Source organism: Gracilinanus agilis, chromosome 2 (assembly GCF_016433145.1).
Source record: "Gracilinanus agilis isolate LMUSP501 chromosome 2, AgileGrace, whole genome shotgun sequence".
Taxonomy (NCBI): Eukaryota; Metazoa; Chordata; class Mammalia; order Didelphimorphia; family Didelphidae; genus Gracilinanus; species Gracilinanus agilis.
Genome location: NC_058131.1, coordinates 149,648,575 through 149,671,749, shown reverse-complemented (window position 1 = coordinate 149,671,749; position 23,175 = coordinate 149,648,575). Strand labels below are relative to the sequence as shown.

Genomic DNA, 23,175 nt, shown 5'->3' with positions numbered 1-23,175 from the left:
TTGCTGCAGCATCCACCAGCGGGCGGTAGCACCCACTTTGGGAATCGCTGAACTAGATGGTCCCTGAGGCGCTTTCCAACTCTTTGGTTCATTAGGGTTTTTTTTTTGTTGTTGTTTTTTTAAACCCTTAACTTCTGTGTATTGGCTCCTTGGTGGAAGAGTGGTAAGGGTGGGCAATGGGGGTCAAGTGACTTGCCCAGGGTCACACAGCTGGGAAGTGTCTGAGGCTGGATTTGAACCTAGGACCTCCCATCTCTAGGCCAGACTCTCAATCCACTAAGCTACCCAGCTGCACCCCCCCCCCACCCAGGTTCATTGATTTTTAACAACAATTCATCTTCTGGAAACTGAAAAAATATATAATTTACACTTGTTATAATTTTTGTAAATTATGAATTTGTAAGCTTTGAGAAAGAAGATGACTTAAAAGTAAAACACAGGAACTTTAATGTATATAGACTTTGCAGCAACTATCATGACTACATACAGCCTTTTTTACCTTCTTAGTTTTGCATATATTCTCAGTTCCCAAAATTTCTAGATAACCACATTCCCCAGAAGCTCATTATTATGTCTGGTTTGTTCATGTTTAGATACAGTAACATGAGATATGCTCTGAATATGTGATTTTATAGGCAAATGAAACTCCCAGTGAGGAAACCAATGCAGTTCTAGGCCTCTTATCCAATTTATAGTCTTATAGACTTGCCTGGGGTGCTAGAAAATTAAATGTCTTGCTAAGGGTCACACAATTTAAGACCAGCCTTGAAGCCCTAGAGTTGAGGACTTGATTCTAAGGCTGCTCCTTTACCAATTTCACTTTGTTGTTTTTCCTGTTATTGTGTTTATTCTATATCGTCTATATATGGAGTATATAAAAAGACAGTGTAGGGGGCAGCTGGGTAGCTCAGTGGATTGAGAGCCTGGCCTAGAGACAGGAGGTCCTGGGTTCAAATCCAGCCTCAGACACTTCCCCGCTGTGTGACCCTGGGCAAGTCACTTGACCCCCATGGCCTACCCGTTACCACTCTTCTGGCTCCAAGTCAGAAGGTAAGGGTTTAAAAAAAAAAAAAGGCAGTGTATTTTTAAGTTTTAATAGTTTTTGATGTATCCTGTATTTAATAAATTATTGATTTAGCAAAGGACATATTTGATTTAAATAAGTATCATGAGAAGAAGTCAGTTCTCTTATAAAAAGTATATCCTAGTTTTTTGATATAACCTAAAAGTTGGGAATATATGTTTTGTTTTTAGTAACTACTTATTTACTAGCTAAAGCAAACATTTTTAACTGAGGTCTGTGAACTTTTTTTTTTATGGATAGATAGAATTGGTTTATTTTGTATCCTATAATTTAATCCTATGTGTTTTATGCACTTAAAAACATGAGCTTGAGAAGGCATTCATAGGCTTCCTTAGAATGCCAAAGAGGTTCATGACACACAGAAAGGTTAAAAATTCCTGACTTAAAAAATATATGATCACATCTATGTAGGGTTTTCTTTATTATTACAGATCATAAGTGCATTAGGTAATGGTTTAATGAGTTTCTATGCTAAAATTTTGATCATATAGTGGCCAACCAGCCAAAATTAGCTATGTTAATGTTTGGTTAACAGAAATATAATCTATTGATGAGCTCATAATTGAGGCTATTTCACATTTGCAGGACGTAGGAAAATTTGTGCTTTACTGCTTTTGCCATTAAGAAGGCAGATTCCCTTCCACACTGTATTAGAATAGGGCTTCAGTAAAGCCTTACAGGTTAAACAGATAGATAAACAGACAGCCAAAATGAATATGTAATATATTCATTTATACATTAATGTAAATCCTAAAATATATGTATAACATATGTATAACATAAATTACATATTAGCAAATTTATGGCAAGCTCAGAAAACTGAATAAGTAATTGGATCACAGATTAATGGAATTTTAGAAGTATTTAAAAGAACATAAACATTAGGAAACAGTCAAGTTAATTGAATAGTTAATTAGTAGCTGGTTTCCTAATTCAACATAATATTCTTTTCATTAGACCTTTTTGCTTCTGTTTTTTCTCTGTACTAAAGTTAAAGCAAAAATCTATGATGTTCAAATCTGGCCTTAGACACTTCCCCACCGTGTGACCCTGGGCAAATCACTTGACCCCCATTGCCTACCCTTACCACTCTTCTGCCTTGGAGCCAATTGGCTCCAAGACAGAAGGTAAGGGTTTTTAAAAAAAAAACAAAAAACTATGATGGTTATTGGTAGATAAATCACTTCTAAACCTGGATATTTAGAGGTTATTTTTTTCTATGCTTTATTAAGATAATCACAAAACTATAAAATTATGTTAATTTTATTAAACAAAAGCAATCTGTGTATCTTTTTTAGATTATAGACATCAAAAATATATAAAAATTATATATTTTTAAATTATAGAATTGAAGTGGGAAAAATCCCATTGGGGAATTGATAATAAATATAACAGATTTTATATAGTACTTCAAGTTTTAAAGAGTACTGAACACAATAATTCTTAGTCTATCCTCACAGCTGTGTAAGATAGTTGCTGTTAGTTCCTTTGATTATTCCTATAACACAGATGACAAAACAGAAGCTTAGCTCTCCTATAGTGTTCTTCACATAGTCCCTATAGATTCTCATAGCTGAAAACTTGGAATTCTCAGGCTCAGCTTATTGAGAAATGTTAAAACTCTAATTGTGCAAATAGTTTAATGATTTAAGATTTATGATTTAATGAAATATTGCTGTCTACCAGAGGATTATCTTTTTTTTTTTTTTTTTTTTTTTTTTTTTTTTTTTTTAAATTTTAAACCCTTAACTTCTGTGTATTGACTTATAGGTGGAAGAATTGGTAAGGGTAGGCAATGGGGGTCAAGTGACTTGCCCAGGGTCACACAGCTGAGAAGTGTCTGAGGCCGGATTTGAACCTACAGAGGATTATCTTTTAATTTGGAAATTACTTAGACTTAAGTCTTGCCCAAACATGCTACATTTATTAAAATCATTGTAGAGTCAGGAAGACCTGAGTTTAAATCTAGCCTCAGATATAGACCAGCTGTGTGACCTGGGCAAGTTTCCTCATCTGTCATTTAGCACCTATTTACTTCACAGAATTTTTTTAATTTTTAATTTTTATTTAGAATATTTTTCCGTGGTTACATGATTCATAACACCACCACCACCCCACTCTCTCCTCCCCCCTCTTAAAGCTGATAAGCAGTTTCACTGGGTTATACATGTATCATCGTTCAAAACATTTTATGTTATTCATATTTGCAGTAGAGTGATCTTTTAACATCAAAACCCTTATCAGTTCCCTATTGTGCTATGTGGTCAAACACATATTTTTCTAATGCATTTCTGGTTCCACAGTTCTTTCTCTGGATGTGGATAGCATTTTTTCTCATGAATTCCTCTGGATTGTCCTGTATCATTGCTACTAGTAGAAAAGTCTGTTACATTCAATTGTGCCACAGTGTATCAGTCTCTGTGTACAATGTTCTCCTGGTTCTACTCCTTTCACTCTGCATCAATTCCTGGAGGTTGTTCCAGTTCACATGGAATTCCTCCAGTTTATTATTCCTTTGAGCACAATAGTATTCCATCACCAGCAGATACCACAATTCGTTCAGCCATTCCCCAATTGAAGGACATTCTCTCATTTTCCAATTTTTTGCCACCACAAAGAGCACAACTATAAATATTTTTATACAAGTCTTTTCCCTTATTATCTTTTTGGGGGTATAAACCCAGCAGTGGTATGGCTGGATCAAACCCTTTGCACATAGTTCGAAATTGCCCTCCAGAATGGTTGGACCAATTCACAATTCCACCAGCAGTGTATTAGTGTCCCAACTTTGCCACATCCCGCCAACATTTATCACTTTCCTTTGCTGTCATATTGGCCAATCTGCTAGGTATGAGGTAGTACCTCAGAGTTGTTTTGATGTGCATTTCTCTAATCAGTAGGGATTTAGAACACTTTTTCATGTGTTTATTGGTAGTTTTGATTTCATCTTGTGAAAACTGCCTATTCGTATCCCTTGACAATTTGCCATTTGGGGAATGGCTTGATTTTTTTGTAAATTTGACTTAGTTCCTTTTATATTTCGGAAATTAAGCCTTTGCAGAGTTTTATTATAAAAAGGTTCTCGCAGTTTGTTGTTTTCCTTCTAATTTTGGTTGCATGGGTTTTGTTTGTACAAAACATTTTAAATTTGATATAATCAGTCATTCATGTCACATTTTGCAATATTCTCTATCTCTTGCTTGGTCTTAAATCCCTTCCTTTCCCACAGATCTGACAGGTATACTATTCTATGTTCACCTAACTTATTTATGATATCACTCTTTATATTTAAATCATTTACCCATTTTGAATTTATCTTGGTATAGGGCAGTGATGGGCAAACTATGGCCTGAGGGCCAGATGCAGCCCCCTGAAATGTTCTATCCTGCTGCAGGACATTATTCCTAATCTGACAAATACAATGAGTAGGATACAATACAATGAAACTTCAAAAAAGTAGCCTTAGAAACAGACTGACAGATGAGCATTTCCTTTGGCTCTCTCTTTAAAAAGTTTGCCCATCACTGATCTAAACCTAATTTTCCCCCTACCATTTTCGAATTTTCCCAAGGAGTTTTTGTCAAATAGTGAGTTCTTGTCCCAAAACATGGTGTCTTGATATTCTTGATCTTTTGTTCTTCCAGATGGACTTTGTTATAATTTTTTTCTAATTCTATAAAGTTTTTTGTAGTTTGATAGGTGTGGTGCTGAATAAGTAGGTTAATTTGGGTAGGATTGTCATTTATATTATATTAGTTTATCCTACCCAGAAGGAATTAATGTTTTTCCAATTGTTTAGATCTAGTTTTAATTGTGTATAAAGTGTTTTGTAGTTGTATTCATATAATTCCTAAATATTTTATATTGTCTACAGTGATTTTTAATGAAGTTTGTCTTCTAACTTCTGCTTCTGAGTTTTGTTGGAAATATGTAGAAATGCTGATGAAACTTTCCATTGACTCCCTTCACCCTCAGAGAACTCTATTCTAACAAAGAAGTAAATTAAGTAAAACAAATCAACAGCTGCCAAGTCTGACAATATACAATTCATTCTGTACCTTTAGCCAACCACCTCTCTACTGAGAGGAGGGAAGAAAATTTAGAAAATGGAAGACAATTTAGAAATCCTCTAGTCTGACTCCTTTATTTTATAGCTGAGGAAACTGAGTTCTTCAAAGATTAAGTGACTTACTGGATAAAGCAGCATGGTAGGTGCTCAATAAAAAAAATTATATTCCATTTTAGTATCATAATTGAGGCTAGTACCTACCCTGATACTGAGTCTAATATTCATCATACAACCTTTCCCAAATATGATTCCATTTTAAGCTATCTAGAGCATGATTTAGGAAGGAAGTGTGAATTCAAAACCAAATTTCATATTAAGTTATTTTGGGGAAAAAAAGGTTAAGTAAAAGGATAGGGAAAGCTCAGGAGAAGAAAATTTCCAGAAAACAGTATAGTTTACATTTTAAGAAAACTTGTTTTTATGAACCTTTAGACTTAATGAATTTATAATGTAGAGTGCAGATAGATTATACAGAATTTTTCAGCCTAAAAAATAAATAACAGTATCTATTGGTGAAATGTGATCGTGTGGTCTTAAGTTTACCAAAGAAAGGATAACTCTTTTTTTCCGACTAGTGAGTTAGCTACCTAAACAGTGTAGAAATTCTTATGCTTTCACCAAAATGAAAAATTGGAAACTGAAAGGACAAAGAATTTGTAGAATTTTAAGGATCAATAGAAATAATGCTATTATACCAGAATGTTAGAACTTGAAGGGATTTTAGAAACTGCTTAAATCAACCTCCTTAATTTTACATATAAGGAAACAGTAATTTAACTTAATTAAAAAACAATTAAGTAATATAGCCAGATCTTGAACCTAGTAGTTGTCATCTTTTTAAAAAAATAAGATTTTATTGATATTCTTTGTTTTAACATCACCCATATTTTCCACTGTTCTTTCCTGCACTCTCCCAATGTAACCACCCCTTATAATAGTGAAAATGGGAGGGGGGGGCAGTGCAAGAGGAAATTGAGCAAAACTAGCAAGTACATTGAAAAAGTCTGGCATCGTTTCAGTGTTCTATACACATGGAAGTGCCTTCTCATATCTTTTATTGGGGGACCCAGTTTAGTCTAATTTCCCAAAATTTAATTTAGAGTGTTTTGTTTTTTCTGTTCTCACTGTCATCATATATATTGTTTTCTTGGCTTTGTCTACCTCCCTTGGTAGCAAGTCATAGAATTCTTTCCAGGTTTTTCATTGTCACCATTTCTTAAAGCACAATAATATTCCATTACATTTATATATCAAAACTTTTTTTGACATTCTTTATAGTTGATGGAACCATAGTTTTTAAATCTCCACCCTAGTATTCTTATACCTCCTCAGCATAATCTGTAGTGGAGAAAATTCTTACTGGACTCAAAGTTAGAAATCTCAAGGCTCAAATATGCCTTAAATTCTCACTACTTAGCTCTGTAGCATGGGTTTCCTCATGTGTTAAATGGAATTGGTAATAACACTTATGCACAGAGTTATTATGTGAAATATAAAGCATTTTACAAACCTTAAAATACTGTGTAAATATCAGCTATTATTAATATCATCATCTATCATAATCATAAAAGGCATAGCTGCTGTTCTTACAGTCCATTTGGGAATTTGTTTTTGTAAAATAAAACTTTAATTGTATCATAGAAGTCAAAGAGAAATATAATTTATTTTGCCCCAGTTTCAGAATCTGTTTTGTAAAAAAGTTGAATACAAGGATTTTAGAATAGTTGTAAATTTAATTTGCCTTAAATATATAGACTCTTTCTTTCTCACTCTAGTAACTAGATATTTTGGCCTGAATATAGCAAAAGTGTCACTTTTGCATTTTGATATAACATGCTTTTTATAGTATTATCAGACTTCATGTCCTGTGTCCCATTTGCTTATTTATGATTTTTAAAATCATTACTACTAAATATTTTGGCCTTTCCATCTATTAAGATGCAAATATTTATTTTAAAAATGAATATTTGCTTAGAAAAACTAAAACTAATATTCTGATATTTGCAAATGTGAAATTATCAGGATTTCTTTTTTAGTTTCAATATTCCTGTCAGATTTCAACTTTAAAATTATTATCTTTACTATTTGGTTAATATCTTTTTTTTAATAGCTTGAGTGTTGTTAGTGCTTATCTATTTAAATATACTAAAATTGGCTGCACTAATATTTTGCTTTTCATTTTAAGCAATTCATTGCGTCTACCTTCATTTCAACATAATGAAGTTTAAATTATTTTGTATTTTTAACTTTTGTCCTCTAGGATATAATCATCTAATATAGTTCCATTTTTGAGGTAGTTTTTAGCATTTTATAACTATCTTTGAAACAATGTAGCTTTTAAAATGTATGAGAGAATAGGAAATACAATTTAAAATTCTGGTACAGAGTTTCTATAAATGACATAGCTGGACATATAGGCTAGCACAGGGATCGGTAACCTTTTTGGCCGTGAGAACCATAAACGCCACATTTTTAAAAATGTAATTTTGTGAGAGCCGTACAGTGCTCACAGTGAGCGCTCCTGTAACAGCGCCTGAAAAAATTGACTTTATGGCTCCTGCAGAAAGAGCCATACCTGACCCTCAAAAGAGCCAGATATGGCTCGAGAGCCATACGTTGCTGACCCCTGGGCTAGCGGATAGAGAATTAGTCATGGTGTTAGGGAGACCTGGATTTAAGTCCTACCTCTGACACATATTGGGAATGTGACTCAAGGAAAGTCACTCAGATTCTCAGTGGCCCAGGCAGTTCTAAGATTATGAACTACAAAGCAAGTACTGATCTGCATTACAGGTCTGGGCCATTCCTACATTCTCCAAAAAAAGATAAAGAATATATGTCTAACATGTTTAGATTCTGAATTGATATTTAAATATTCATTTTTGCTTATTCTCCTATAGAGAAGATGGTGAACTAGAAGATGGTGAAATAGATGATGCTGGATTTGAAGAAATACAAGAACAACCAGAAACAAAAGGGAATGACAAACAGAAAAGTGAGAGAGCCCACAGAAAATCAAGGAAGAAGCGCAAGAAAGAAAAAGAAAAGAAAAAATCAAAAAGGAGAAGACGTGAGAAACACAAGGTTAAGAGCTACCTTTTTTATAATCATTAATGTTAAGCAATTTGCCCAGGGTCACACAACTGAAAGTGTCTGAAACTAGATTGGAACTCAAGTCTTTCTGATTCCAGATCCAGTGCTTTATATGCTGAAATACCTAGATAATGTTCTAGTACAAGATAATAATAATAATAACATTTATGTAACCTGTGCTAAGCACTTTACAAACACTATCTCATTTGATCCTCACAAAAATCCTGGGAGGTAGGTACCATTATTGTCTCCATTTTATAGATAAAGAAACTGAAGCAAAGGTTAAGTGACTTGCCCAAAGTCACACAGTGTCCAAGGATGGATTTGAAATCGTCTTTCTATCTCCAAACCAATGCTCTACTACCTTACTTCCAGGGTCCTAGGGTAAGAATGGATGAACAGCAATTTGAACAAGTTCTAGTAATATGAATCAACAATGTGATGTGGTATCCAAAAAAGCTAATGTAATCTTGGGCTACATTAAGAGAGTCGTAACCTGGGGGCAGCTGGGTGGCTCAGTGGTTGAGTCAAGCTTAGAAATGGGGCATCCTGGGTTCAAATGTGGCTCAGACAGTTCCTAGCTGTGTGACCCTGAGCAAGTCCCTTAATCTCCATTGTTTAGCCTTAAATTGTTCCTCTGCCTTGGAACCAATACACAGTATTGATTCTAAGATGGAAAGTAAGAGGGAGGGAAGGAAGGAGAGAGATAGGGACAGATGGCGGGGTGGGGTGGGGGAGTGGAGAAAGGGAGAGAGAAAGAGACAAAGAAAGAGGAAGAGAGGGAGGGACAGGGATGGAGGGAAGGAGGGAGGGAGAGAGAGAGAGAGAGAGAGAGAGAGAGAGCACTAGCACGAGAGAGAGCACAAGAGAGCACTTACTTTTAGGAATAAAGGGGGAATAGTCCCTCTCTACTATGCTTTCATGAAACTACATCTAGAATGCAGTGTCCCATTCTAGGAACCACAGTTTAAGAATATTGTTAAGTTGGAAGCAGTTGTCCAGAGAAGAGTAAGCAGTATGGCAAAGTATGTCCTTTATAGTTTGATTAACGGTACTGAGGATAGTTAGTCTGGAAAAGAGGGACATGATAGCTATTTAAGTTTTTGAAGGGCTATTACGTGTAAGGGGTATTAGACTTGCTCTGTTTGGCCCCAAAGGACACAACTGAGGGCTATAGGCACAAGTTAGAAAGGGGTAAATTGAAGCTCATTGTTGGAAAAAAAATTTTTCTAGAGGTGATGTGTTCTTCTGTGGAGCTTCCTTTTCAAGCAAAGTATGGGTAACCATTTGTCCGGTATATTATACATAGGATTCCTTTGGGTATGGTTAGGACTAGAAGGCCACTTGCAACTAGAAGGTCTCTTGCAATTCTTACATAGGATTCTGCACTCCACTACAAACCTATTTTCTTATCTCAACTGGACCCTTACTGCTGCAAGGCTGTCTTTTTACACCTTCCTAATTGATTCTCAATCCTATGCTCAATAGAGGCTATTCCAAATTTTCTCTTTTCTCCTCAGGTCTTTCCCACTACCCTTACCCTTCCACATTCTGAGTTAAAGACCTCCCCTCCCCTCATACTTTATTGAGAAAAAGAGAACAGTTGTAATGATTTCCTGTTTTCTTAATCTTAACTATTCCCTATCATAATCCCTCATTTTTTCCTCCTTTACTCCTATCTCTAATGAAGAGGTGAACTTTCTCACCAAGGTTAGCCCCTTGTCACCAAAGCCAGTGTTTGCCCTTGATCTCATCATCTCCCATAAACTATACAGATTCCTCCCTCCCCATTTATAAACACTGATTACCTCCCAGTTCCATCCCTGCTATTTTCAAACATGCCCAAGACAAAATCATCACTAGTCTCTATTAACCCCTCAAGCCATTATCCTGTGTTTCTCTTCTCTTTTTCAGCCCAACTCCTAGACATAGCTGCTATACTAAATACCTAAATTTCTTTCTTTCACTTCTCTACCCTTTTCAGTCTGGAGTCTTATCAATACACTGAAATTGCTTTCTCCAAAGTTAACAGTTTATTACTTAATTTTCAGATATAATGATCTTTCCCAGTCTTTATCCTTTTTATTATCTCTGCAGTATTTGACCCTGTAGACCTCTTGGATTCTCAGTATTTTCATGGCATTACTCTCTCTTATCTTTCTTCCTATCTGTCTGACTCTTTCTCCTCAGTCTCCTTTGCGGAGTCACCATCCATACTCAAACCTCTTAACTTACTTTGTTCTGAGTGCTCTTCTTTTTTCTTTCTGCACTCTGTTAGTGATCTCATTGGTTCTGTAGGTTTAATTTCCATCTTTCTATACATGACTCCTAGATCTTTATTTTTATTTGCTCTTCTTAGCACCAATGCTGCAACACAAACTGTTTGACATTTTGAACTTGATGTTCTCTGCATCTCAAACTAAGAATATCCAAAACAGGATTCATTATTTCCCATACTCATCTCTCTTCCCAACTTCCTATTACTGTTAAGAGCAACACTACCCTTACCTCTCATCACTCTGTCTCATAACCTAGGGATCATCTTCAATTCCTTACTAACCCCTACGTATTCAATCATTTGCCAGATCTTAAATATCCTTCTACTTAAATATCTTCCCAACATTTGTCTACACACACAGCCATTAGCCCAATTCAGGATCTTATCACCTCTTACCTGGATTATTGCTATAACCCCCTATTTGTTCTCCCTGCCTAAAATCTCTCTACACTCCATTCCCATCCTCCATATAGCTGCCAAAGTGATTTTTTCTAAAGTCTAAATTGGACCATGTCAGCCTTCTAATTCATTAAACTCTAGCAGCTTCCTTTAAACTCAGAGCAAATATAAACTCCTTCATCTGGCTTTTAAAGATCTTCACAGCTTGGCCTCATCCTACCTTTACAATCTTATTTATATATTACAAACATACATATGTGTGTATATATGTATACATAATAGATATATACATATATATGTATGTATATTTGATGGTCCTGCCAGACTTATTCCCAGCACTCTTTATCTCCTGTCTTCATGCCTTTGCCCTGGGAGTCCTTCCTCACCTCTACCTCTTAGACACTTTAGTTTTTTTCAAGACTCACTTCAATTGACGATATCTTCATGAAATTAGTATTTGACAACTGTCAAATACTAATTATATTAAATAAAAAATTTACTTTAATGTTGAGTTTTTATTAAATATTACCAAATTCTACAATAAACTCTAAAGTTTATTGTTCCCTTTCCTGGGAATCCTAGAAAACTTCTAAGGGTTAGGGCTGCAGGGAGGGAATGATATTGACTACTGGCTTGGGGATCTATCTGGTAAATCTTAGACCTCTAACTATGGTGGTTCCCATTCTGCTAATTAGGTAACTAAGACAGATAGATTTGTCTTATAACTATCAACTAATTTTCCTTCATTGTTACAGTGCTAAGAGCTTGTTTCTTCCTTGGATAATATGTTTATGCTTAATAAAATATTTGATTTTTTTCCCAGCATAATTCTCCTTCTAGTGATGATAGTTCAGACTACAGCCTTGATTCAGATGTTGAACATACAGAAAGGTCCCATAAAAAAGGATCCAGTTCCTACAGGGATTATGACTCATCATTTCTTCAGGTATTGTTATTCCTTTAAATTAATCTCATCCTTTTTCTTCCTATTATTTTAATAAAATATCTTATAAAATACACATACATTAAATTTTAATCCTATAACAAAGTCCATGCAGTAATTTTATTTATTTAATTTAGCTTTTTAATTTACAATTATTCATTTGTCTATTTAAATCTCATTTATCCAATTTATCATAAACTTAATCATTTGTCCACTGGGTTATTCTTCCTAATTTAATTTTTCAGATAATTAAAATATACCTTTTTAAGCACACAAACATTTTAAAATTAATTTGAGTGTAAGCCTTTTTTAAATCAAATATGTTTGTTTTCATAAACAGAATATATAGTTCATAATTTAAACGTTTCATAACTCAGTGTTTTCATTATTAACATCAATTACTTTAATGTGCTGTATCATACTCTCTGTAGTACTTTCCTCACTCCTAACCCCCTACTGCCATGCTAAATAGCTTTAAACTACCATAGTTTTTAAAATCATTTTTGTTTCTTTGTTATTGATCACTAATTGCTGCTATTAAGTGCTCCTCTTTCTTCTTAATGATTTAATTCTATTAATCTGTTTTGAGATAGAAAGCAAGAAACACACTAATTAGAATCATGTATAGAATAAGACCAAATGGTATTTGAGAGTTGATACTAAAGTGTGATGGAGAAGACATTGTGACAGCTATTTTAGTGCCATAATCTGATTATTTCCTGGTTTTCAAATGTGTTCTTGGTAGATGATTTTGCTGGGGAAAAGGTATTAAATTATTTCTCCTTATTAAATGTGTGATGGAATCACTGTTATATCCCTATATATTGTTACCTAAATCTTTTTTCAAAGATACATTTTCCTTAGAGATAGAAACTATGGAAAAAACAAAAAGGGTGGGGAAGATGCAGAAAGAGATGTAGACAAATGGATTTTTTTGGTAAAGTGTTGAAATGGGATTTTTTTCACTTAAGTTAAATGGAAATTATTCATCTGGACTAATACTGTTTTTAAATGTATTTAAATAGTTTTTAGAGTACTAATCTTCTTTTTATTTATTATTATTTTTTAAACCCTTACCTTCCATCTAAAGATCAATACTGTGCATTGGTTCTAAGGCAAAAGAGTGGTAAGGGGTAGGCAATGGGGATTAAGTGACTTGTCCAGAGTCACACAGCTAGGAAGTGTCTGTGGTCAGATTTGACCCTAGGAACCTCCTGTCTCTAGATCTGATTCTCAATCCACTGAGCCACCTAGCTGCCCCCGAGTACTAATTCTCTTAAAAGAAATATCCAAGTTTTTCTTAATCTACATAATTAAATTTTTCTCTGAATTAACTTTTGCTAGAAATTCTTATCTATACCATTTATTATTTTTACCTCAGAAATAGTGATAGTACTATTTTCTTTATTGATCATGAGCATTTTCATTCTAGAAGTATACCTGACTCTCAATAATTCCAGTGTTCTTTTTGTCTTTTTTTACCTCACCAGAATCATATCTACCTGTCATGGTACATTCATAGAAATGAAGTATCCATATATACCATTTTTGGTGCCCACATTAAAATATGCTGCATTAGGAAAGGCACCACAGCTAATAAATATAACTGCAACAGAACACTGACTTCCCCATTAATTCTTTTTTTAAATAAGTTTTTATTTATATTTTTCATTTCTTAATTGCCATAGTGTCCCAAGTATCTCTCCTCCTCTCAGAGATCTGTCCCATATAACAAATAGTATCTGAGGGAGGAAAAAAAGTCAGCACAAAAAAATAAAGTCAATAAATTGAAAAAGCCCAAAAAAATATGCAGTGTCTAAGACTTGTGGATTTCCCACCACCAGGAAAAGGTGGTTTGGGAGTGTCTTCTCATATGTCTTTATTTGAGACCCACTTAATTTTTATAATTTTGTTACATTCACTTTTTATTTTTTGGTGTATTCTTTACATCTACATTGTAGTTACTATATATGTTTTTTTCTTAGCTCTATTTACTATGCATCAGTTCTTATAGATCTTTCCATGCATCTATGTTTTCATTATGTTCATCATTTCTTTTTTTTTTTAATTTTTTTTTAAATTTTAAATCCTTAACTTCTGTGTATTGGCTCCCAGGTAGAAGAGTGGTAAGGGTAGGCAATGGAGGTCAAGTGACTTGCCCAGGGTCACACAGCTGGAAAGTGTCTGAGACCGGATTTGAACCTAGGACCTCCCGTCTCTAGGCCTGGCTCTCAATCCACTGAGCCACCCAGCTGCCCCCACGTTCATCATTTCTTACAGCACAGTAATATTCCATTAATTCATGTGCCACATTTTGTTTAGGTTTTCTCCAATTGACAAGTATTTACTTTGATTCCAATTTTTAACTAGCACAAAAAGTGCTGCTATCAATATTTTGTAGTATGTGGGGACTTTTTTCTTTTCAGTGGCTTCCTTGTTCTATAACCTCAGTAATGGAGTCTCTGGTTCACAGGGTATGGACATTTTAGTTACTTTATTTACATAATTCCAAATTGCTTTACAAAATGGTCTTACCATTTCAGAACTCCACCAACAATATACTGGTGGACCTATCTTTAGATTCCACACTGACTGTTGACCTTTTTGTTATTTTTGCCTGTTTGTAGGATGTGAAGTGAAACATCAGGGCTGTTTCAATTTGTCTTTCTCTTGTTTATATGGTTATGAATATGTTGTGGTGGTCCTTTTTTAAAAATTATTTGTTCATATCCTTTGACCATTTATCTGTTGGGAAAGAGCTATTAGTCATATTTATTTGCTTATTTGTTTATTGTTTATCTATCTTGGCTACCAAATTCTTATCAGAGAAATTTGACACAAATATTTTTTCCCATTGTCATTTTCTTCCTTATTCTAGATGCAATAATGTTGTCTTTGCAGAAACTTTTAGGTGTCAATATGTTGTGATGTAAATATAGTAGTATGTTCCTTAAGTTACTTAACTTCAAACTTTTCTTTAAGTGGCCCTCTTCCCACTGGCTCTATTCCCTGTACCACTGATCCCCTCTCCTTTTTTAATATTTCCCCTTCTCCATGTCCCCTTAAGCCGTTCTTGTTCCTTAGTTTTTAAATTTTTTTCCAACCCTTTTCAAAAAGGATTTCTCGGGGGCAGCTGGGTAGCTCAGTGGATTGAGACCCAGGCCTAGAGACGGGAGGTCCTAGGTTCAAATCCAGCCTCAGACACTTCCCAGCTGTGTGACCCTGGGCAAGTCACTTGACCCCCATTGCCTACCCTTACCACTCTTCCACCTATAAGTCAATACACAGAAGTTAAAGGGTTTAAAATTTAAAAAAAAAAAAAAAAAGGATTTCTCTCACTCTGTTTATCCATCTGTTTTTCTTTTACACTAAACCTTTATTCTCTAATCGTGACTCCTATAATTTTATCTGATGTCTCTTTTTTCTATGTTCTTCATAATTAAAGCTTCCAAATTTTCCATTTAAGGCTCTCTCCTCTGGACATTTTCTATCACTGCTTGTAGGTCTTGCCCCATAGATTTCCAGGTGTCAAAGAGGATATTGTCCTATGGAAAAGGCCAATCCCCTACCATGTCCCTGATTATACAACCCATCATTGATCTATATATTTTTTGTTGACTTTTTTTTTCCTACGTTTGCATGGAAATCTCCCTTTGTCCATGCTTTCCCTCTCTTCTAGGTGCCAGTTGCACCTCAAGGTTTCAGTTCCATCCTTCCCAGGATAGGTAGATTTTTTAAGCACCAAGTCTCACAGGCTTCATCCAACGTAAAGCCCTAATCTCCTTTCACCAACCATCGTTCTTCATTCATAGGAGCATTCATCAGTGGATGCCTATCCCACCTTCTACTTCAATGTAAGGCCTTCTTCCTTCCTACTTGTCCCCACACCTTTTTTCAGTCTTTCTTCTTCCTTACCCACTGCCCTATAGACTCTTATCTTTCTGGGACCATAGGGGCTACTTTCACCTTGTTAGCCTTCATTCAACCATGGAGCATCACTGGTTCCTCTCTACCCCTCTACTCTCCTCCCTATCTTTCATGCACTTTCCCATATTGTAATGTAGTCCCACAAAAGAAGCCTTCACCTACAGTCAGAGTGTTGCTGGGATCTGTCCTTAATAGACCATGTCTGCTTATTTTCTGTTACCTTTACCAGATTTCCACTTTCACCTTTGTCTCCCCCTATACATTTAGAGAGAAGATTCTTTGTTGTCACTTTGTTGCTGCTACTATTCTTGCCTACCAAATTTATTCACTCCTCTTCCATTTCGAATGTTTACAGTGTTTGAGAGGCAAATAGTCTCTTTAGTTCTTTGTTTCTTCCTAAAAATGTTTCAAATTCCTCTTTTTTATTGAATATTTATCTTTTTCCCCAAAGGTTAAGCTCAGATTTGCAGGATAGGTCACTCAGGGCTGCATCCTGAATTCCATTGCTCTTCAGAACACTTTCCATTCTCTTCTCCCTTTTCTTCAAGAATAATCTTACATTATAATAGTACCATTATAATAGTACCTTCATACTCATTATTAACTAGTTCCAGAAAGCATGTTCAATACCAAAAATGTCAAGTACCAAATGAATTTTTTCCATAAGGAATAATGTAAATTAATTATTCTGTTCTAGATACCCCAAAAAATCAAGATTTTATAAAGCATTATATATATTAATGGAGTTATATATTATTAAATAAACATGAATACATAGACATGAATAAAAACAATAATTAGATTAAATAAAATAATTTTAACCTAACTTTACTTGTATTAAGTGCTAGTCATGGCCTAAGGTAGGTAGTGGGGAGGAGAAATATATTTTGGAAGAGTGGTTCCCTAACAATATCTGAGGGCAACTGCCCTTCTTGAGTTCTCTTTTTATTTTCTGTCCCTTATCACCACTGAACCTTGCTTGAGATTCACCAGGTATAAGCTTCACAATAAACTATACAATGATGTTTGTTTTTGTCTGTGTTTCAAAATCCCTCTAAAGTGGGAAATGGTCTAGTCATTTAACAAATGTACAATTCTGCTTGTTAAAGCTTTATTGGGGTAGTATTTTTCAACAAAGTTTTGCACTTCCAACCATTTTGCACACCTTTTTTAGATTAATGGAGACATCCTCCTCTGCCTCCTCCTCTCCTAAAGAAAATTTCCCCCACTAACTATTGCTGCTCCCTTTGACATTACTGCAACTCCCCAGTGTTGAGTTCTTCTCTATGCTCCTAAACTAACACATCATTCTTTGTTCTGGCTGGAGGAGGACATGTTTCCCAAGATTATGGCACCAACAAGTTCTATCAAGTATGTCAAATCCAAGCAAATGTTGACAGTTTTTCTCACCAAAACATGCCAAATTCAATGAGTGCTGAAACTGTTGAGTACCAAGGTTTAACTGTATTTGAATGTCTTTTTCTCTTTGTATTTGAAGGTCTTTCTCCTGATTGCTTGTAGAACTTGATGTTTTTGACTATATTTCTTGGAGTCTTCAGTCTTGGGTTTTTTTTCTGGTGGTGATGTGTAAATTCTGTCAACTGGAATTTTATTTTCTATGTTTAGAAGTTCTGGGCAACTCTTTTCTATTATTTCCTTCATTAAGGTGTTAAGGTTTTTTGACTTGTCATTCTTATGGGAGATCTGAGTTCTTTCAGTTGTGTCTGCTTATCCTGTCTTTGAGGAAAGCATGCTTTGTGTACTGAGCATATTTTCTTTTGATGTTCTTGTTTTTTGCTTCTCTTCTAGATTGTCCTTCACTTCTGTGTATTTGCATTTCCAATCTATTTTTCTCTCTTTTGTCTTTTTGTTGAAGTTAGCCATTACAGATTAAATTTTCCTATTCTGCTCATTTTTGCTGTGAGCACATAAATTCTGCACTCATAATTCTCATTGTTTTTGTTTTTGTTTTTTTTTTTGGTTTTTTAAACCACTCAGGAATAGCATGTTGTAGTCTCCTGTTCCCCTCAAATCCCACAGGATTTTCTATCTAATCAAGTACAAAATCATTTTCTTTATTCATCAATATTTATTCATATTTGTCTGAACTTGCATACTAGATCCAGAGGCCATATTTCTTTTTTGTTGTTACTGTTTTTCCTGTTGATTTATCTGTTTTTGTTCAAGGCCTTTGAGATGTGTTCTTCCTGAAGTCTTTGATACTTTCAGTCTTTTTCCCCTTCGTCTTCCTTATTACTTACTCATTCCCTCTTCTCTAACTTTGATTTTCTTGAAAACTGGATTTCACAGGCTTTTCAGCCTCACCCCATGCTGGGCTTTTCATAGCTCACCAGCCTGGGTCTCTGCACCAGCTGACTTTTGAGTGGTCAGAACTGGCCCCATCTGGATTCTGTGCTTTTTCCCTCAGATGTAGTAGAGTTTCATGCAGCCCTTCATACACCTGGTGTTCTGTCCTGATGTCCTGGCCTGTTTCCCTTATCCCTCAATTCTCTGGTACCAACATTTAGAATCTATTTTCCTTGGCACCTGCAGTTCACAACTTTGCAGAGCTAATGCTTCTTCTGGGTTGTAGCTTTTGGCAGACTTTTGCTCCTTTCCTGAAGGGCTGTGGCCATGATAGTTGTAAAATCCCAAGCAAACTTCCTGAACCTGGAGTGTGGATCTCCATGGCATGTAAAAAGTATGGAAGGTACCAGGGTGTAGGAATAAGTTTTGATGTAAGCCTTTGGCATGTCCTTGGATCTGATAGTTTAGCATTGCTGCTTATAGGGTGGGAAGTCAGAAAGGAATACTGAGTGAGCTTAGGTTTAATGAGTATGAGAAATCATATTCCAGTTTAATTTCACCTATAGATTCTTATTTCACTCAAATCATATATTGAGATTCATAGTTCATTATGTTGAAGCCATTCTTTATTATGAACATTTTCTAAATCTGCTTAATATCACTTGTACAAGATTTTGATTTACTTTCATTCATCATTCTTTCATTTAATTCCTCTTTTCTTATAGCTTGTGAAATTGAATCATAATCAATGAACAGGTTCTCTGTGTTTCTGATTATTGAATGGTAATCACCAGTAAATAATCTTTCTACATAATTGCTCCTTACATAGATAGGTTGATCTTTTATATGTTTGTATGTTTTTCCAGAAAGTGGCTATGTCTATTTCATCTTTACTCAGTAGAGTTTGAAAAATGCATTTGTTGGATCTTCATTAAAAGGTTCATTTTTTTTAGTCTAGCAATGGGTACACATAACCTAGGCATATTCCCACATATCTGATTAAATGTTATAACCCCTATTTGTACAGTGATAGAACTAATCCTGAAATAAGACCTCTCTGGAGTATAGTAATCATCTAGAAATAATTATAGGAGGTCTAAACATAATCATAGGCTCAATTCAAATCTCTATTCCAGGGGCTTTGTAGGAAATAGAGATCTATCATATCATTAAAACTAATTTTTATATTGTACTTTAAGGTTTGCCAAGGGCTTTACATATATTATCTCATTTGTTCACAACAGCCCTGTGAAGTAGTTAGTACAAGTATTATTAACCCTGTTTTATAGATGAGGAAATTAAATCTCAGTGGTAAAATCATTTGTCCAAGGTCACATATTGGAGTCAAAATTTGAACCAACTTATTTCTTGTTTGGGCAGATTAGCTGGTACAATGACTTGAGTGCCAGGTCTGGAGTCAGAAAGATTCATCTCCTTGAGTTCAAAATCTGGCCTCAGACACTTCCTAGCTGCGTGACCCTGGGCAAGTCACTTAACCCTGTTTGCTTCAGTTTCCTCATCTGTTAAATGAGTTGGAGTAGGAAATGGCCAACCACTCCAGTGTCTTTATCAACAAAACCCTAAGTGGGATCATGAAGGATGGAACACAACTGAAAAGCGATTGAATAGCAGCAAATTTCTTGATAAATCTAGCATTTTTTTCCCACCATATCACAGTGAAATCATCTCTATATATATATGAGAGAGCTACCAGGAATACTTTTATTGGAAGGCAAGGAGATCTGAAAAAGTTAGAAGGGTTAGTATTAGATATATAAATGGAAATATGATAAGATGTGAATTTTGGGGTCAGGGTGATGCAGAGAAAGAAAGGAAGGCTTCAAATGGATAGTTAGGTGACAGTGATGTATGTTGGACAACTAAGTCTCTGGCAAAGATGTATAAATTTAGTAATGTAATAAATCTTTAAATTCATAAAGCAAAAAAATATATCATTAAGCATTAGTAGAAATACCTTTTATCTTATGGGAATTTAGAAACTTTTAACATATAGATCTTCAGACAGTCTCAAGTAATAGGTTATTATTGAATTTGTTTATTAGCGGTAAAACCACACAAACCTCACTAACTCAATTTCTTCTTTTTCCTAAATTACCTTGTTTGATCCTCACAACGCCTTGTGAGTTAGCCATTATTGTCCCCATTCTACAGATTAGGAACCTAAGGCTGAGAACAATTTAGTGATTTTCCTAAAGTTTGCACAGCTAGTTTCTGAGGTTGGATTTAAACCCAGATTAGTTCTGATATCTTACTCTATGTGTAAGCTAGGAAAAGTCTCTTAAGCTCTTTGAGCCACAGCTTTTCTTTAAAAAAAAAACAACAAAACTTAATATTCTTTTTGCCAATTGAAAATTTCTATTTTCCTCCTCTCACCTTCACCTCTCCATTGAGAAAGAAAGAAAAAGCAAAATTATTGTAATAAAACATATAATCAAGCAAAACAAATTTCCCTTTTGGCCATGTCCAAAAAATGTGTCTGATCTATGCCCTGACTCCATTGCCTCTTTTTCAGGAGGCAGGTAACATGTTTTATCAGCCTCATTTATTATAATAATCAGAGTTCTTAAGTCTTTCACTATTTCTTATAATATTGGGGGGGTTCAAGTAGAAGCCTTTATAATGTTGTTATTAGTTTATATGTTATTGTCCCTATTCTGCTTACTTTATTTCACATCCATCGATTTATACAAGTCTGTATAGGTTTCTCTGAAATCGTCCCCTTCGTCATATATTAGAACACAATAGTACTCCATCACATTCACATATTATAATTTTTCAGCGAATCCCCAATTGACAGGCATTCCCTTAGTTTCTGGTCCTTTGCTGTCATAAACCAACCAAAAAGAGAGAGAGAGAGAGAGAGAGAGAGAGAGAGAGAGAGATGCTATAAATATTTTTGTCCATGTGGATCTTTTTTCCCTTTCTGATCTCTTTAGAATATAGAACTAATAGTGATCTTTCTGGACCATGACCCAATTTCTTTTTTTTTTTAATAATCTTTTTAAAATTTTTAAAATTTTTTAATCGTTTATTAATATTCATTTTTAACATGGTTACATGATTCATGCTCCTACTTTCCCCTTCACCCCCCCCCCCGCTCCCCCCCAACCCATGGCCGACACACATTTCCACTGGTTTAACATGTGTCATTGATCAAAACCTATTTCCAAATTGTTGATAGTTACATTGGTGTGGTAGTTTCGAGTCTACATCCTCAATCATGTCCACCTCATCCCATGCGTTCAAGCAGTTGTTTTTCTTATATGTTTCCTCTCCTGCAGTTCTTCCTCTGAATGTGGGTAGCATTCTTTACCATAAATCCCACAAAATTGTCCTGTGTCATTGCATTGCTGCTGGTACAGAAGCCCATTACATTCGATTTTACCATAGTATATCAGTCTCTGTGTACAGTGTTCTTCTGGCTCTGCTCCTTTCGCTCTGCATCAGTTCCTGGAGGTCTTTCCAGTTCACCTGGAACTCCTCTAGTTTATTATTCCTTTTAGCACAATAGTATTCCATCACCAGCATATACCACAATTTGTTCAGCCATTCCCCAATTGAAGGACATACCCTCATTTTCCAGTTCTTTGCCACCACAAAAAGCACAGCTATAAATATTTTCATACAAGTCTGTTTATCTATGATCTCTTTGGGGTACAAACCCAACAATGGTATGGCTGGATAAAAGGGCAGGCATTCTTTTATAGCCCTTTGAGCATAGTTCCAAATTGCCAGCCAGAATGGTTGGATCAGTTCACAACTCCACCAGCAATGCATTAATGCCCCAATTTTGCCACATCCCCTCCAGCATTCATTACTCTCCCCTTCTTTCATTTTAGCCTATCTGCTAGGTGTGAGGTGATACCTCAGAGTTGTTTTGATTTGCATTTCTCTAATTATTAGAGATTTAGAACACTTTCTCATGTGCTTATTGATACTTTTGATTTCTTTACCAGAGAATTGCCTATTCATGTCTCTTGCCCATTTATCAATTGGGGAATGGCTTGATTTTTTTATACAATTGATTTAACTCCTTGTATATTTGAGTAATTAGTCCTCTGTCAGAGTTTTTTGTTATAAAGATTTTTTCCCAATTTGTTGTTTCCCTTCTGATTTTGGCTACATTGTTTTTGTTTGTACAAAAGTTTTTTAGCTTAATATAATCAAAACCATTTAATTTACATTTTGTAATTTTCTCTAACTCTTGCTTGGTTTTAAAACCTTTCCTTTCCCACAGATCTGACAGGTATACTATTTTGTGTTCACTTAACTTATTTATAGTTTCCCTCTTTATATTCAAGTCATTCACCCATTCTGAATTTATCTTGGTGTAGAGTATGAGATGTTGATCTAAACCTAATCTCTCCCATATTGTTTTCCAAATTTCCTAGCAGTTTTTGTCAAATAGTGGATTCATGTCCCAAAAGTTGGGCTCTTTGGGTTTATCATACACTGTCTTGCTGATGTCATTAAACCCAAGCCTATTCCATTGATCCTCCCTTCTGTCTCTTCTTAGCCAGTACCATATTGTTTTGATGACTGCTGCTTTATAGTATAGTTTAATATCTGGTACTGCTAGGCCCCCTTCCTTCACATTTTTCTTCATTATTTCCCTTGATTTTCTTGATCTTTTGTTATTCCAAATGAAATTTGTTATAGTTTTTCCTAATTCAGTAAAGAAGTTTTTTGGTAATTTGATAAGTATGGCGCTAAATAGGTAAATTAATTTGGGTAGAATTGTCATTTTTATTATGTTAGCTCGTCCTACCCATGAGCAATCAATGGCTTTCCAATTGTTTAGATCCAGTTTTATTTGTTTGGAAAGTGTTTTGTAGTTGTTTTCATATAATTGCTGTGTTTGTTTTGGTAGGTATATTCCTAGGTATTTTATATTGTCTAGGGTGATTTTGAATGGTGTTTCTCTTTCTACTTCTTGCTGCTCTAGTGTGTTGGAAATGTATAAAAATGCTGATGATTTATGTGCATTTATTTTGTATCCTGCAACTTTGCTAAAGTTGTTGATTATTTCTACAAGCTTCTTAGTTGATTCTCTA

General features: G+C 35.0%; 1 protein-coding gene across 1 annotated transcript in view; it reads left to right on the top strand.

Annotated features, from left to right (window-relative positions):
• Positions 1–23,175, top strand: part of ZC3H6 (zinc finger CCCH-type containing 6) — an 82,087-nt gene that overhangs the window by 18,095 nt on the left and 40,817 nt on the right. Inside the window, exons 2-3 of the mRNA XM_044663446.1 lie at positions 8,054–8,237; positions 11,747–11,869. Of these exons, the coding sequence (XP_044519381.1) occupies positions 8,054–8,237; positions 11,747–11,869 (307 nt within the window). The remainder of the gene's footprint in view (positions 1–8,053; positions 8,238–11,746; positions 11,870–23,175) is intronic.